Here is an 18,172-nt window from a genome sequence, read left to right as displayed (position 1 = left end):
AGCTGGTGCCACGGAGAATAGGAAAAGCTTGTAGAGAGGAATCCATGAAAACTAGCAGCTGTAATTGCTGTCACTGTACATCTACAAAATATTGGAGAGTAAGTACTGTTGTGAATAAGATATCTTGTTTTTTTTAACTATTAAAACATGTTTTCACTTTGTTATTATGGGTGATTATGTGTAAACTGATTAAACATGTAAACAAGGCAATAATATCTATTTAAAATCTAATCAACAGCACAATAGTGTTCGAAAAGCCAAGGGATCAGGGATCTGAATACTGAATACTTAATTGATCTTTTGCCTCAGCAAGCTACATTATTATGAAAATACTGTAGTCTCTTTAATAATTGAATTACTAAGTAGTTTAATTTTAAAAGCAACCTGTTTTACCTGCCCCTGCTAGCCCTACAGGACTGGATTGGTCCAACAACATTTTTTGTATGAATTTTTACAGTTCTCATCTTAATCTAGTCATGTCAGGTTACCCGATTGCATTTCGCTTCTTCTCTACTGCTGCTAACCTTTACTCCTGTCTAAGGAGAGCCGTGACTAACACACACCTCCTCCGACATGTGTGCAGTAGTCGAGTGCATCTTTTCACCTGCACGAGACAAGTTAATATGGGGCTCAGTCTCGCTTACAGAGTCATGCACTGATCCCATTATCCCTCGCCTCTGATACAGATCATTCCGTGTAGGTGCCCAGCCTGTCTGTAGCAGAGCTAAGATTGAACTCACGAGTTCAAGCTGCCATAACATGTTTTAGTTCTGCGCCACCTAATCACCCAGTACCAAGAACCATTTTGAAGCCAACACCTCAGTTACAAGAATGTAGAACTTAGTGCTCTTAATTCTAAGAGTTTAATATAGGGCTGGCACCGATCTGATACTCTGTATCGGTCCGATATTGGCCCAAATCACTGGATCGGATATCGGAAGGAAAAAAACGTGTAATCCGATCTGATACTGTTGCTTAATTTATATAACACAATGTAAATAACACTTAATGTAAATAAGGCCATTGTTTGTGTGTAAAGCAAATAACACACAAAGATACATTCCAACAGAGTGCCGTTTATTGCCAGCTCACTCGGCAACTGTCGTAACAAGGTGCATTTTGATGACATAATTAACATGTGCCACTGATCTACAACTCATCCGCAGCAGCCATTCAGAAATTAAAACACACTGATCTACTTAAACTTTTAGCATTTAAAAAAATAATCTACTACTGCCACATCTAAAAACACTGTTTAAACACAATAAGAATCATCTACTACTGCCACATCTAAAAACACTGTTTAAACACAATAAGAATCATCTACTACTGCCACATCTAAAAACACTGTTTAAACACAATAGAAATCATCTACTACTGTCACATCTTAAAACACTGTTTAAACACAATAAGAATCATCTACTACTGCCACATCTAAAAACACCGTTTAAACACAATAAGAATCATCTACTACTGCCACATCTAAAAACACTGTTTAAACACAATAAAATCATCTACTACTGCTACATCTAAAAACACTGTTTACACACAATAAGAATCATCTACTACTGCTACAACTAAAAACACTGTTTAAACACAATAAAAATCATCTACTACTGCCACATCTAAAAACACTGTTTAAACACAATAGAAATCACTTCATAAATGATAAATCACTCACGTGAGATAAAGAAAACCTATCTTGTCCCGGCTTGGAGATCTCTCACATCCTCAACAATGAATCCATTAGTGTTATGAAATAAAACAAACTACACCATTTCCTGTTTAGCCACTGACGTCCTTTTCAAATTCCAGCAGGGTTTAATAATCTAAAAACGTGACAGAACTTTAATGGAAAATCTCAACTCTGCGTCAATTCCAATTGGTCCATCGTGTTTGATTGACATCCACATCTTCCAATTGTAGACGCTTTGGACGACACGCCGTAAAGCGAGATGTGTCACAAATTTTAAATGTTTGTATGGTGCTGTTAAACAAGCCAAAAATGCTGCTAAATGTTCTGTGTGTAAAAGTTAAAATAAAAACAGCAGTTTTGCATAAGTGTGATGTTGTAGGTTCTGTATTTACTCCTTTAGAATATTTGTTTCACAGTCTGAGCATTGTTATTTAGACTAGTTTAAGTATCAGATTGGTATTGGTATTGGCAGATACTCAATTTGCAGTTTCGGTATCGGAAAAAAAAGTGGTATCGAGCCAGCCCTAGTTTAATATATTCTTTATTAATATTTTTTAACCATGGTTATTCAAAAGATTCTGTTAAGTATCAATGCTCTTGTTAAAAAATATCACATTTGTCTTATTTTGCTCAGAGCTGTCAAACAGTGCAACATGAGTAAGCATGATAAGACTGTGACTGGCCAGTTGCACAATCAACTCCCACTACAAGTCACACTTTTGATTTATGCATTCTCATCTTCTAGGTGGGAAAGGACTGTCAGTTTCTAACACTGTTGAATTGATTCTTTAGTACTTTTTATTTCTCTCTTAACCCTTTGATGCACAACCTGGGTCAAAAGTGACCCAACTTTTTTATATTTTTTATTTTCTATATCTTTGCAATAAATTAATTTTGTCATTCAAGCTTCCATGAATTCCTCAATTAACTTGTTTTTGATCATCACAAATCCTTATTTCAGTTTTATATTTTTTGCTTTTTTAATAAAAATCATTTTTGTATCACTACCCTTCTAATGCACAACATGGGTCAAAAATGACCCTTATATATTTACTATGGAATTTGACAGGAACTACTGACATTTGTAAGTGTTTGTAGTCAAAAACATATTTACTGATATTTTGAAAGACAACCAAAGATTAGGCTCTTGAATCTTGAATATGTCCAATACTATTTGCTTGCTAGCTGTTTACATATTCTAGTATAGATAGCTTTTATTAGCTAAGACAGTAAATACATGAATAACTGACTAATGTGCATATTAAAATATTCTTGAATGGATGAATATGGGTCATTTTCCACCCATGTTGTGCATTAGAAGGGGTTTGCTTAGCTTGTGCATCAAAGGGTTAACAGAAGGACATTTCAGCCATAACATTAAAACCACTACCTTGTTTCCACACTCACTGTCCATTTTATCAGCTCCACTTACCATATAGGAGCACTTTGTAGTTGTACAATTACTGACTGCAGTCCATCTGTTTCTCTGCATGCTTTGTTAGCCCCCTTTCATTCTGTTCTTCAATGGTCAGGACTCTCCCCGGACCACCACAGAGCAGGTATTATTTGGGTGGTGGATGATTCTCAGCACTGCAGTGACACTGACACGGTGCTGGTGTGTTAGTGTATGTTGTGCTGGTATAAGTGGATAAGACACAGCAGCGCTGCTGGAGATTTTAAACACCTCACTGTCACTTTCTGGACTGAGAAGTCCACATCCAAAATTATCCAGCCAACAGCGCCCCGTGGGCAGCATCCTGTGACCACTGATGAAGGTCTGAAAGATGACCAACTCATACAGCAGCAATAGATGAACAGTTGAACAGTCGTCTCTGACTTTATATCTACAAGGTGGACCAACTAGGTAGGAGTGTCTAATAGAGTGGACAGTGAGTGGACACGGTATTTAAAAACTCTAGCAGTGCTGTTGTGTCTGATCCACTCATACCAGCACAACACACACTAACACACCACCACCATGTCATTGTCACTGCAGTGCTGAGAATGATCCACCACCAAAATAATACCTGCTCTTTAGTGTTCCTGTGGTGGTCCTGACCATTGAAGAACAGGGTGAAAGCAGGCTAAAAAAGTATGTAGAGAAACAGATAGACTACAGTCAGTAACTGTAGAACTACAAAGTCCTTCTATATGGTAAGTGGGGCTGATAAAATGGACAGTGAGTGTAGAAACAAGGAGGTGGTTTTAATGTTATGACTGATCAGTGTAAATATTAATATTATTTATAAATATTAATACTTGGAAGTGAAGTTTAGGTGTTAACATACTTTTACATGATGTTGCTGTATTTAAACAAAAACAATATATCACAATGTAAATTATGTCATTAATTGTCATTTCTTGTGTTCCCTTTCCTGATTTTTTTTATTGTTCTTCTAAATCAATAAAAAAGTCTCTCTAAATATGTGTGCTCACAACTTTCAACAACACAGTTAATAAAAGAATACACTAAGTGACCTCTAATCCTGCCGTGTGTGCAGTTTCCCATGATCAGTGACTTTGGCGAGGACAGGAATTCCTACTGCTCGTTCGAACCCAAAGACACGGCCCTTCTTCAGTCTGAGAACGGCAATCTGCAGCAGAGAATCAACATCCTCACTCATGAGGTCAGTGGAGAGGTTTCTTACATAACACAGCTCCTTTTATCCATCGATCCAGTTTTTTTGGCAGATGCATTAACTACGGAACAGTTCACAGCATCCTCGAGCTTCTTTTTGTTGTGGGGATGTGAGGAGACGATCGTAACTCTGTTCGCCTGCTGCATCTGAGCTTGTTGACTTCTGGAGCCTCTCAATTAATGATAGCTGTTATGTGTTTCCATAGCTACCCAGCCTCCACCTCTCATTTCCTCCAGCATTTCGTGAGCCAGCATCTCTCTTTCTGGCATCGCTTCTTATGCCTGGCCCACTTTCTCTGACATTCGTTATTGTGTGACTCTCATTTTACAACCCCCCCCCCGCCGACTGCTTATGTACCAATTTTCTTTGCTTTTATTTGTTCCCTTTTACTTGTATTTCTGCACATTTTTACTGCAAAATGGAACTGTACTGCAGTGTGGGGTTCGATTGACGACTGTGGTTACTGTGTTGTGCTTTATTACTATTCTTAAGGTCAGAATTGTACACCAGCTATGAAGTCCCATCAGCCTACTTTGATAACACTGCCTGTTCAAACTTGAGAGCCTGAGCTCTCAGTGGTGGTGGGTTGGCGCACTGAAGCACGGCGCCACCAAACACCCAAGTGGCAGAATCCTACAGGGAACTTTCACACATATGGAGGAACATAATATTTTCTGAGGTTTTAATGGCAAACAAATTGGTCCAGCACAAATATGACCGTAAAAGCATAGTTTTACCTCCTCTGCCAACCTTCCAGGACTTGTACACACCAAGAACCCTGGATACAAACTTTTTAACCTCCTACCCTATGGCAGGCGCTACAGAGCCCTACTTACAAAATCCAAAAGACACCAAACAGACATTTTTCCCCAAATGCCATTAAACTTAGTAATAACAAGAACTAACCTGTTGTTTACATGCCACACTGCACTTTACATACATAATCAGCCATAACATTCGATTTGTTTCTACACTCACTGTCCATTTTATCGGCTTCACTTACCATATATACGCACTTTGTAGTTCTACAATTACTGACTGTAGTCCATCTGTTTCTCTGCATGCTTTGTTAGCCCCCTTTCATGCTGTTCTTCAATGGTCAGGGACCACCACAAAGCAGGTATTATTTGGGTGGTGGGTCATTCTGAGCACTGCAGTGACACTGACATGGTGGTGGTGTGTTAGTGTGTTAGTGTGTGTTGTGCTGGTATGAGTGGATAAGATACAGCAATGCTGCTGGAGTTTTTAAACACCTCACTGTCACTGCTGGGCTGAGAATAGTCCACCAACCAAAAACATCCAGCCAATGGCGCCCCGTAAGCAGCATCCTGTGACCACCGATGAAGGTCTAGAAGATGACCAATTCAAACGACAGCAAAAGATGAGCGATCGTCTCTGACTTTACATCTACAAGGTGGACCAACTAGGTAGGAGTGTCTAATAGAGTGGACAGTGAGTGGACAACTCCAGCAGCGCTCCAGAGCACCATGTCAGTGTCACTGCAGTTCTGAGAATGATCCACCACCTAAATAATACCTGCTCTGTGGTGGTCCTGTGGGGGTCCTGACCATTGAAGAACAGGGTGAAAGCAGGTTAAAAAGGTATGTAGAGGAACAGATAGACTACAGTCAGTAACTGTAGAACTACAAAGTTCTTCTATATGGTAAGTGGTGCTGATAAAATGGACAGTGAGTGTAGAAACAAGGAGTTGGTTTTAATGTTATGGCTGATCAGTGTATACTGATTTATACTGTAATTTCACAGCCGAAAAGCAGTTCTTTGTGTGTGCAAAAATACCTGATGTATTCATCTTCAGCAACTGATTCTAATTAAGGGAGTAGCTGGTCTGATGCCATTTGGATGTAACTGGGCACAAAGCAGAAATCGAACAGGATGCCAGTTTATCACAGAGCAAAATGGAAGGAATTAATGTTCTCAGTTATTAATTCTGTGTGTTGTGTGCTTTCGGTGTGACGCCCAGCTTCAAAAGAGCAAGGAGAGAGAGGAACAGCTGGAAGACGTTATCCAGGCCTATGAGAAGATTCACATGGAGAAGAACAATCTTCAGAGAGACCTGGACAAAATGGTGAGACCAAAATACGAAGCTTACTAAAACATTCATGCAAGGTGACAGTCTTTACTCGAAAAGCTGGGCTAATTTTGGCACCGGATACCACTGGCATGAGTTATAAGTAGCCCTAACATCTGCTCCGAGACTTTTTATAACCAGGTGCCTGTTTGATTAATCTGCACCATGGATGGCTCCTAATTGGAAGAAGCCAAATAATTTTGTTCTCGGATCGCTGTGCTAACACTGCGGAGCAATAAGTGGCACTTTTAAGATCTGATGCTTCTTAATTTTTGATGTGCAATAATACTGTCAATACTTTTAATTAATGCATCACAAATGGTTTAATATTTGGTTTTCGCCAAAAGGCCAGGTTTTGAAAATTACACAACGTGAGCGTAGAGCATCTGTGCCTCCTGCTATGCTCACACAATGAGCTATCAGCTGTTGCATTTTTAAAATCTAACTGCTTGATTTTGGCATAATTAAATTAATCGTTTGACCAAAAAACAAAAACACTTCCTTCTTATTTTACATTTTAAACAGTGGATTGAATTAAATTTTTATTTTCTTAATACATATAGCGGGCGGCACTGTGGCTTGGTGGGTAAGACTGTCGCCTCACTGAAAGAAGGTCCTGGGTTTGATCCCCAGGTGCGGTGGTCCGGGTCCTTTCTTTGCAGAGTTTGCATGTTCTTCCCGTGTTTTCGTGGGTTCCTTCCGGGAGCTCCGGTTTCCTCCCACAGTCCAGTCCAGACACTAAATTACCCTATAGTTGAATGGGTGGGTGTGTGTGTATGTGTGTCTGCCCTGCGATGGACTGGCACCCCGTCCAGGGTGTTACTGTGTGCTTTGCGCCCATTGAAAAGCTGGGATAGGCTCCAGCACTCCCCTGCGACCCTAATTGGATAAGCGGTTAAGAAAGTGAGTGAGTATATATATATATATATATATATAGCCTGTGTTTAAAGTTGTTTCTAATGAAGTCAGTGTTTAGTGATTGAGTTTTACTCTGAGGTGGTTCTGACGGAAACCTGTTTACCCACCCGGGGTTGTCAAGACTGCTGTGCCAGCAATGCTGCTCCTGCTAGATTTGACGGAAACCTGCCGTGTTCGCACCAAAAATGTCAAGAACTCACTACGGACTTTATCACAGACTGGACTAAATAATGCAGAACTCAATTAAGTTTTTTGCTAGTTATAACTTTTAGTTCAATATAATTTTGTGTATGTACACTATATTGCCAAAGGTATTCACTCACCCATCAAAATCATTGAATTCAGGTGTTCCAATCACTTCCATGGCCACAGGTGTATAAAACCAAGCACCTAGGCATGCAGACTGCTTCTACAAACATTTGTGAAAGAATGGGTCACTCTCAGGAGCTCAGTGAATTCCAGCGTTGTACCGTGATAGGGTGCCACCTGTGCAACAAGTCCAGTTGTGAAATTTCCTCACTACTAAATATTCCACAGTCAACTGTCACTGGTATTATAACAAAGTGGAAGCGATTGGGAATGACAGCAACTCGGCCACGAAGTGATAGCCACGTAAAATGACAGAGCGGGGTCAGCGGATGCTGAGGCACATAGTGCACAGAGGTTGCACAGAGTCAATTGCTACAGACTTCCAAACCTCCAAAGATTAGCTCAAGAACAGTGCATAGAGAGCTTCATGGAATGGGTTTCCATGATCGAGCAGCTGCATCCAAGCCTTACATCACCGAGCGTCAGATGCAGTGGTGTAAAGTTGCCCTCAAGTGTAAAGCTTGGTGGAGGGGGGATTATGGTGTGGGGTTGTGTTTCAGGAGTTGGGCTCGGCCCCTTAGTTCCAGTGAAAGGAACTCTTAATGCTTTAGTATACCAAGAGATTTTGGACAATTTCATGCTCCCAACTTTGTGGGAACAGTTTGGGGATGGCCCCTTCCTGTTCCAACATGACTGCTCACCAGTGCACAAAGCAAGCTCCATAAAGACATGGATGAGCGAGTTTGGTGTGGAAGAACTTGACTGGAGTCCGGATCTCAACCCGATAAAACACCTTTGGGATGAATTATTGTGGAGACTGCGAGCCAGGCCTTCTCGTCCAACATCAGTGTCTGACCTCACAAATGCACAAATTCTAGAAGAATGGTCCAAAATTCCTATAAACACAGTCCTAAACCTTGTGGAAAGCCTTCCCAGAAGAGTTGAAGCTGTTATAGCTGCAAAGGGTGGGCCGACATCATATTAAACCCTATGGATTAAGAATGGGACGTCACTCAAGTTCATATGCGTGTGAAGGCAGACAAGCGAATACTTTTGGCAACATAGTGTATGTCTGTGTGTAAATTCTATTCATTTAATTTATCCTCCAGGCCACCCAAGGAGGAAGGGGGTCCCTGCTGAGTCTGGTTCCCCTCAAGGTTTCTTCCTGTATTTTTAAGGGAGTTTTTACTTGCCACTGTCACCCTCGGCTTTCTCAACAGGGGTTTTTGGTCTGTTGGTCCTGTAGTCTAAAAGTTGCTTTGAGACAATGTCCATTGTAAAAAGCGCTATACAAAAAAAATTGACTTCACTTGAGTTTTCAGCCAAGAACATGGGGGCAGCACGGTGGGTAGCACTGTCACCTCACAGCAATAAGATCCTGGTTTGATTGCCAGGTAGAGCAATCCAGGTCCATTCCTGCAGGAGCTTTATAGAGACCTTACTAGGTTTTCAGACAGACCCATTGTCTCAAAGCAACTTTACAGCAAAAACAAGACCAGCTGATCCTACTGGCTTTTTGCTTTTTTTGCCCCTAATTTAAATTACAGTTCGAAACACCCTACACTTTAAAAAATCTTAATATTTTAACCAAAGGTCATTAGGCAGCACCTCTGATGAAGCATATAACACAAGTTTTACTCAGTTCAGGATTTACTCTGTTTGACCTTTATGATCTGCCTTTTTAAAGCATCTTTCAATCTTTCTGTTTTTGATGTCTCTTGTGCCCTGTAACCCAGACGTCTCTGGTGGAGAAGCATGTGGAGCGCATTCACAGTCTTGAGGCAGCCCTACGGCAGCGAGATAATTCACTGCACAAACTCAACACACAGCTACACAGCAAAGACATGCAGTACCTGCAGTTACACGCTAATCCAGAGACACACAGTAAGTCTTTCTCATTGTTGATGAGCTTGTGCTTCAGCTGGTTTGTTAAATATGCTTTTTTTGTATGTACAGAAGCGTACAGAGAAACAAAACTCACATTTGTAGTTGCCAACTGTATAGTGAAAAGTTTTGTTTTCACATAGTTGCTGTCATAACTTTTGCGACACCTAATTAAGGCTTTACTGTTACCAATATAAGTAAAAAATCTTGAGAAATTTTAATAAGAACTCAAAGCTTTGATGTCAACATTGTACATTAGGTAATTGCAGTCATTTAATTGCTGAGAAAATCAGTCACAGTCTCTGTACACTGATCAGCCATAACATTAAAACCACCTCCCTGTTTCTACACTCACTGTCCATTTTATCAGCTCCACTAACTATATATAAGCACTTTGTAGTTCTACAATTACTGATTGTAGTTTCTCTACATTCCTTTTTAGCCTGCTTTCACGCTGTTCTTTAATGGTCAAGACCCCAACAGGACCACCACAGAGCAGGTATTATTTAGGTGGTGCATTCTCAGCACTGCAGTGACTATGACATGGAGGTGGTGTGTTAGTGTGTGTTGTGCTGGTATGAGTGGATCAGACACAGCAGCGCTGCTGGAGTTTTTAAATACCGTGTCCACTCACTTTTAGATGCTCCTACCTAGTTGGTCCACCTTTTAGATGTAAAGTCAGAGACAATTGCTCGTGTATTGCTGCTGTTTGGGTTGGTCATCTTCTAGACCTTCATCAGTGGTCACAGGACGCTGCCCACGGGGCGCTGTTGGCTGGATATATTTTTGGTTGGTGGACTATTCTCAGTCCAGCAGTGACAGTGAGGTGTTTAAAAACTCCATCAGCATTGCTGTGTCTTATCCACTCATACCAGCACAACACACACTAACACACCACCACCATGTCAGTGTCACTGCAGTGCTGAGAATGATCCACAACCCAAATAATACCTGCACTGTAGTGGTCCTGGGAGAATCCTGACCATTGAAGAACAGCATGAAAGGGGGCTAACAAAGCATGCAGAGAAACAGATGGACTACGGTCAGTAATTGTAGAACTACAAAGTGCTTCTATATGGTAAGTGGAGATGATAAAATGGACAGTGAGTGTAGAAACAAGGAGATGGTTTTAATGTTATGGCTGATCAGTGTATGTAGGTATTAATGGAGAAATATAGGATCTTAAACTTGAGGATGCATGCAGCAATTCAGTATAAAATATTGTGGAAGAATATTGTATTTACCTTAAAGTGAGCTGAAAATATTATCCTGACAATTGTGGAAAAGTCATTTAGAACCCTATTTAGAAGATAAGGTGGTATTTAGGACATAGTAGCTCTTAATGATTTATGTGCACCCTGATCTAATGCTACTTGTAATTCTCAGTATATTTGGTATTCTTGCTCCTAAATTAATTTATCTATTTGTATCACTTCTTAATGCAGTTCTTTGTTGGGTATTACACAATACATGACTCATTTCAGAAAATTCCAAACATGCTGAAAACATCAGGGACTTAATGACTGATCTGAGACTGTAGAATTTGGGTTACTGTGGTGGGATGGTGCACACTGTTCTAATAAAACCAGACAGATAAATCAAACGATCGTGGATAGGGCTCAAGGACTTTAATGAGGAAATGAAGTGCGAACAAGTAACCAGAATCGCAATGCAAGGCTGATCCAAAAGAATAGTCAAAACAACAGGCAAAAAGTGGAACATTGATAAGCAAAGACAAAATTAGAAGGCACGATATCCAAAAATGATAACACACAGGAAAGCTGATAGAACTAGGACACACTCAAGTACGCACTACATAGAGTTTGCAATACTTCACAATAATACAAACACAGTGTAGTGTAGAGGCTATGAGTGGTGACTTACTGTTGTAATGTGGGGCTCATGAGGTGGACCTGATTGGTTGCTTCAATCAGTGTCATGTGGCCACCCGCTGACTTTTGGGATACGTAGTCCATAACAGAGTTGAAAGATTCAAAGGAATCAACAAAGAGAGTCAAGAGAGAGGACTCAAGGCTGTAGTCATGAATTGAACGTTGGGGTGGACCAAATCTACCTTGTTGGGTTGGTTGTGGACCTGCTCCTCTAAGACATTACTGGCGTGTGTGTATATATATATATATATATATATATACAGGGGTTGGACAAAAAAACTGAAACACCTGTCATTTTAGTGTGGGAGGTTTCATGGCTAAATTGGACCAGTCTGGTGGCCATTCTTCATTAATTGCACATTGCACCAGTAAGAGCAGAGTGTGAAGGTTCAATTAGCAGGGTAAGAGCACAGTTTTGCTCAAAATATTGCAATGCACACAACATTATGGGTGACATACCAGAGTTCAAAAGAGGACAAATTGTTGGTGCACGTCTTGCTGGCGCATCTGTGACCAAGACAGCAAGTCTTTGTGATGTATCAAGAGCCACGGTATCCAGGGTAATGTCAGCATACCACCAAGAAGGACAAACCACATCCAACAGGATTAACTGTGGACGCAAGAGGAAGCTGTCTGAAAGGGATGTTCGGGTGCTAACCCGGATTGTATCCAAAAAACATAAAACCACGGCTGCCCAAATCACGGCAGAATTAAATGTGCACCTCGACTCTCCTGTTTCCACCAGAACTGTCCGTCGGGAGCTCCACAGGGTCGATATACACGGCCGGGCTGCTATAGCCAAACCTTTGGTCACTCGTGCCAATGCAAAACGTCGGTTTCAATGGTGCAAGGAGCGCAAATCTTGGGCTGTGGACAATGTGAAACATGTATTGTTCTCTGATGAGTCCACCTTTACTGTTTTCCCCACATCCGGGAGAGTTACGGTGTGGAGAAGCCCCAAAGAAGCGTACCACCCAGACTGTTGCATGCCCAGAGTGAAGCATGGGGGTGGATCAGTGATGGTTTGGGCTGCCATATCATGGCATTCCCTTGGCCCAATACTTGTGCTAGATGGGCGCGTCACTGCCAAGGACTACCGAACCATTCTGGAGGACCATGTGCATCCAATGGCGGTGCCGTGTATCAGGATGACAATGCACCAATACACACAGCAAGACTGGTGAAAGATTGGTTTGATGAACATGAAAGTGAAGTTGAACATCTCCCATGGCCTGCACATTCACCAGATCTAAATATTATTGAGCCACTTTGGGGTGTTTTGGAGAAGCGAGTCAGGAAACGTTTTCCTCCACCAGCATCACGTAGTGACCTGGCCACTATCCTGCAAGAAGAATGGCTTAAAATCCCTCTGACCACTGTGCAGGACTTGTATATGTCATTTCCAAGACCAATTGACGCTGTATTGGCCGCAAAAGGAGGCCCTACACCATACTAATAAATTATTGTGGTCTAAAACCAGGTGTTTCAGTTATTTTGTCCAACCCCTGTATATATATATATATATATATATATATATATATATATATATATATACAGTATATATATATATATATATATATATATACAGTGTATCACAAAAGTGAGTACAGCCCTCACATTTCTGCAAATATTTTATTATATCTTTTCATGGGACAATACTATAGAAATAAAACTTGGATATAACTTAGAGTAGTCAGTGTACAACTTGTATAGCAGTGTAGATTTACTGTCTTCTGAAAATAACTCAACACACAGCCATTAATGTCTAAATAGCTGGCAACATAAGTGAGTACATCCCACAGTGAACATGTCCAAATTGTGCCCAAAGTGTCAATATTTTGTGTGACCACCATTATTATCCAGCACTACCTTAACCCTCCTGGGCATGGAATTCACCAGAGCTGCACAGGTTGCTACTGGAATCCTCTTCCACTCCTCCATGATGACATCACGGAGCTGGTGGATGTTAGACACCTTGAACTCCTCCACCTTCCACTTGAGGATGCGCCACAGGTGCTCAATTGGGTTTAGTCCATCACCTTTACCTTCAGCTTCCTCAGCAAGGCAGTTGTCATCTTGGAGGTTGTGTTTGGGGTCGTTATCCTGTTGGAAAACTGCCATGAGGCCCAGTTTTCGAAGGGAGGGGATCATGCTCTGTTTCAGAATGTCACAGTACATGTTGGAATTCATGTTTCCCTCAATGAACTGCAGCTCCCCAGTGCCAGCAACACTCATGCAGCCCAAGACCATGATGCTACCACCACCATGCTTGACTGTAGGCAAGATACAGTTGTCTTGGTACTTCTCAACAGGGCGCTGCCACACATGCTGGACACCATCTGAGCCAAACAAGTTTATCTTGGTCTCGTCAGACCACAGGGCATTCCAGTAATCCATGTTCTTTGACTGCTTGTCTTCAGCAAACTGTTTGCGGGCTTTCTTGTGCGTCAGCTTCCTTCTGGGATGACGACCATGCAGACCGAGTTGATGCAGTGTGCGGCGTATGGTCTGAGCACTGACAGGCTGACCTCCCACATCTTCAACCTCTGCAGCAATGCTGGCAGCACTCATGTGTCTATTTTTTAAAGCCAACCTCTGGATATGACGCCGAACACGTGGACTCAACTTCTTTGGTCGACCCTGGCGAAGCCTGTTCCGAGTGGAACCTGTCCTGGAAAACCGCTGTATGACCTTGGCCACCATGCTGTAGCTCATTTTCAGGGTGTTAGCAATCTTCTTATAGCCCAGGCCATCTTTGTGGAGAGCAACAATTCTATTTCTCACATCCTCAGAGAGTTCTTTGCCATGAGGTGCCATGTTGAATATCCAGTGGCCAGTATGAGAGAATTGTACCCAAAACACCAAATTTAACAGCCCTGCTCCCCATTTACACCTGGGACCTTGACACATGACACCAGGGAGGGACAACGACACATTTGGGTACAATTTGGACATGTTCACTGTGGGGTGTACTCACTTATGTTGCCAGCTATTTAGACATTAATGGCTGTGTGTTGAGTTATTTTCAGAAGACAGTAAATCTACACTGCTATACAAGTTGTACACTGACTACTCTAAATTATATCCAAGTTTCATGTCTATAGTGTTGTCCCATGAAAAGATATTTGCAGAAATGTGAGGGGTGTACTCACTTTTGTGATACACTGTATGTTAGCCCCCGTTCATGCTGTTCTTCAATGGTCAGGACCACCACAGAGCAGGTATTATTTGGGTGGTGGATGATTCTCAGCACTGCAGTAACACTGACATGGTGGTGGTGTGTTAGTGTGTGTTGTGCTGGTATGAGTGGATCAGACACAGCAGCTCTGCTGGAGTTTTTAATTACCATGTCCACTCACTGTCTACGAGTCTAGACACTCGTACCTAGTTGGTCCACCTTGTAGATGTAAAGTCAGAGACGATCGCTCATCTACTGCTGCTGTTTGAGTTGGTCATCTTCTAGACCTTCATCAGTGATCACAGGACGCTGCCAACACTACTGGCTGGAAATTTTTGGTTGGTGGACTATTCACAGTCCAGCAGTGACAGTGAGGTGTACATCAGCATTGCTGTGTCTTATCCACTCATAACAGCACAACACACACTAACACACCACCACCATGTCAGTGTCACTGCAGTGCTCAGAATGACCCACCACCCAAATAATACCTACTCTGTAGTGGTCCTGGGAGAGTCTTGACCATTGAAGAACAGCATGAAAGTGGGCTAACAAAGCATGCAGAGAAACAGATGGACTACAGTCAGTAATTGTAGAACTACAAAGTGCTTCTATATGGTAAGTGAAGCTGATAAACCGGACAATGTGTGTAGGTGGTTTTAATGTTATGGCTGATCAGTGTATATAAATATATAAACCTAAAAGACTGGACTAAAATTGCATAGTATGCACTCGACAGTGTACATACAGTTCCTCAAGGGACCCTGAGTGGAACCTCATCTTTACTTCAAACAAAAGTAAATGCAACTCCATACAATGTTAAATGCAACAAAATAATAGTACACCTTATAATTGCTTTTTAAAAATGTTATTTCAATCTCATTATCCACAAAGTTTAATCAGTTCATCTGGACACAAGTTGTTGTAGAGATACGTTTTGCTACTCAATCCAAGTGACTTCTTCAGTCTGAGCTGGTGGTGAATAGCCCAACCTCTTCTGGCCAGGACTCCACGGTTTACACTCACCTGCAAGCCAGTGGCCACTCATTTAATGATGACGATGCGCAGATCCTTGACAAGGAGAAACGCTGGTTTGAACGGGGAGTCAAAGAGGCCATCTATGTGAAGAGGGAACTACCATCTCTGAGCCGGGAAGGGGGCCTGAGAGTACATCTCTCACCATCTTACAACGCCGTAATAGGAGCTATACCCCAATCATGTGTGAAAGGCACACATGGCCATTGTAATTAATGGTCATTGTGATTTGCATATGAACCTGATCACCGGTTCCATTGTTATGCAATGGGCGGTGATCAGTCGTTATGCAAATCGGCTGCATATAAGGTTGGGGTACCAGCTCAGACTGAAGAAGACACTTGGATTGAGTGGCGAAACGTATCTCTACAACAAACTTTTGTCCAGACGAACTGATTCAACTTTGTGGATTTGTGTACCTGGATTATTGAGCATACATCAAGAGGTTCAATCTCGTTAGCTCACCTTTTTTGTAACCAGTAGGGAAAATCTATGAACTATGAAATCTAAGTGCAAAAAACTCAAGAGCTTCAACTACAAAATTCTTGGAACTGAAGGGCTTTTCAGGGCAACAAACAAACATTTTGCTCTACTACTTTAACGCTCTATTTCAGCCTATTTTTACTGTTAAATTCATGTGTTATTATAAGTGTGAAACTTTGCAGCAGCTCCTAGAAGGAGTAAATGTAGTTCTTTCTAGCCATGTTCTTGTTTTTAATTACATGGTGGCACATCTTCCCATAGTCATTAATTTCCTAAAAGCCAGGAGAAAAAAAGAGAAGCTTACAGATCTGCACCAGCCATAAAACTTTGAATCTGAACTTTATGCTGTAGGAGGAAAATTGTCCCAAAAATTGACCTATGCTGTGCAATTAAGAATTTTCTCCAAGGTTGCACATCACTGTGTACAATATTGAAAATATTATTTGGCAGAATGCGTGTGAACTGAAGTGGAGGCAAAGGAAAACGTGTAGAACTGTGTGGGTGTGTGTGTGGGCGTGTGGTGGTTCATGCTCGTTTATTGCTGAACCATCATAATAGGCGACTGCTGAAGGACTGTTTCTTTCTGAGCGGCTGAATCAGAGCGCCCACGCTGAATGAGAAGTGCAGGATGTGCCTGCCTGAGTCTTCCATCCTTCATCATCATCAGGACCACAGCGTCATGCCTGGCACGATGAAATGAGGAGGCCCTGGTGGCCTGCTGCTTTCTATATGCCACATACTTAAGCTTTGCAAAAGCGACTGTGTTTCTGCACCACAACCCAAGTGATTACACTCACAAAATCAAGTAATAACATTTTTTTCATGTAATATCTACCTACCCACTGCATTTGTGGTTTAGCAGAGTCAGATAAGATCTCATAAGATAGATGTGGGCGGGAACAAAAACATATTAGGCTGGAAACAAATGCAGGTTCCCATTTATAAGCCAGTCCTACGCCTTGAAAAAAACAAAACTCTTTCAACAACAGCAGCTGCATCCCAAAACATCTACTGCACTAAAGTACACTGATCAGCCATAACATTAAAACCACCTCCTTGTTCCTACACTAACTTTCCATTTTATCAGCTCCACTTACCATATAGAAACACTATGTAGTTCTACAATTACTGACTGTAGTCCATCTATTTCTCTACATACTTTTAGCCTGCTTTCACCCTGTTCTTTAATAGTCAGAGCCCCCACAGGACCACCACAGAGTAGGTATTACTTAGGTGGTGGATCATTCTCAGCACTGCAGTGACACTGACATGGTGGTGGTGTGTTTGTGTGTGTTGTGCTGGTATGAGTGTATAAGACACAGCAGCGCTGCTGGAGTTGTCCACTCACTGTCCACTCTATTAGACACTTTTACCTACTTGGTCCATCTTGTAGACGTAAAGTCAGAGACGATCTCTCATCTATTGCTGCCGTTTGAGTTGGTCATCTTCTAGACCTTCATCAGTGGTCACAGGACGCTGCCTATGGGGTGCTGTTGGCTGGATGTTTTTGGTTGGTGGACTATTCTCAGTCCAGCAGTGACAGTGAGGTGTTTAAAAACTCCATCAGTGCTGCTGTGTCTGATCCACTCATACCAGCACAACACACACTAACACACCACCACCATGTCAGTGTCACGGCAGTGCTGAGAATCATCCACCACCCAAATAATACCTGCTCTGTGGTGGTCCTGGGAGAGTCCTGACCATTAAGAACAGCATGAAAGGGGGCTAACAAAGCATGCAGAGAAACAGATAGACTACAGTCAGCAATTGTAGAACTACAAAGTATTCCTATATGGTAAGTGGAGCTGATAAAATGGACAGTGAGTGTAGAAACAAGCAGGTGGTTTAAATGTTACTGCTGATCAGCGTATTGTAGAGTAAGTTAAAGTGTTTGAAAAAATGCAGGTTTCACATGAGTGGAATTATCTTTGTCATCTACTATAATATAAGCAAATAGATTTTTTTGTAATTTTCTAAGTACAATACTGCACCAAGCTTCGAGGTGGGGCCGGATCAACCATGACGCTGACCAGTTTGAAAGGGTTG

General features: G+C 41.7%; 1 protein-coding gene across 1 annotated transcript in view; it reads left to right on the top strand.

Annotated features, from left to right (window-relative positions):
• tbkbp1 (TBK1 binding protein 1) overlaps positions 1-18,172 on the top strand; it is a 108,370-nt gene that overhangs the window by 66,962 nt on the left and 23,236 nt on the right. The window contains exons 3-5 of the mRNA XM_063003763.1: positions 4,198-4,323; positions 6,317-6,421; positions 9,388-9,535. Of these exons, the coding sequence (XP_062859833.1) occupies positions 4,198-4,323; positions 6,317-6,421; positions 9,388-9,535 (379 nt within the window). The remainder of the gene's footprint in view (positions 1-4,197; positions 4,324-6,316; positions 6,422-9,387; positions 9,536-18,172) is intronic.

This window comes from Trichomycterus rosablanca, chromosome 10 (genome assembly GCF_030014385.1).
Source record: "Trichomycterus rosablanca isolate fTriRos1 chromosome 10, fTriRos1.hap1, whole genome shotgun sequence".
Lineage (NCBI taxonomy): Eukaryota > Metazoa > Chordata > Actinopteri > Siluriformes > Trichomycteridae > Trichomycterus > Trichomycterus rosablanca.
The sequence above is the reverse complement of the archived record's forward strand: the minus strand, read 5'-3'. Positions and strand labels throughout refer to the sequence as shown.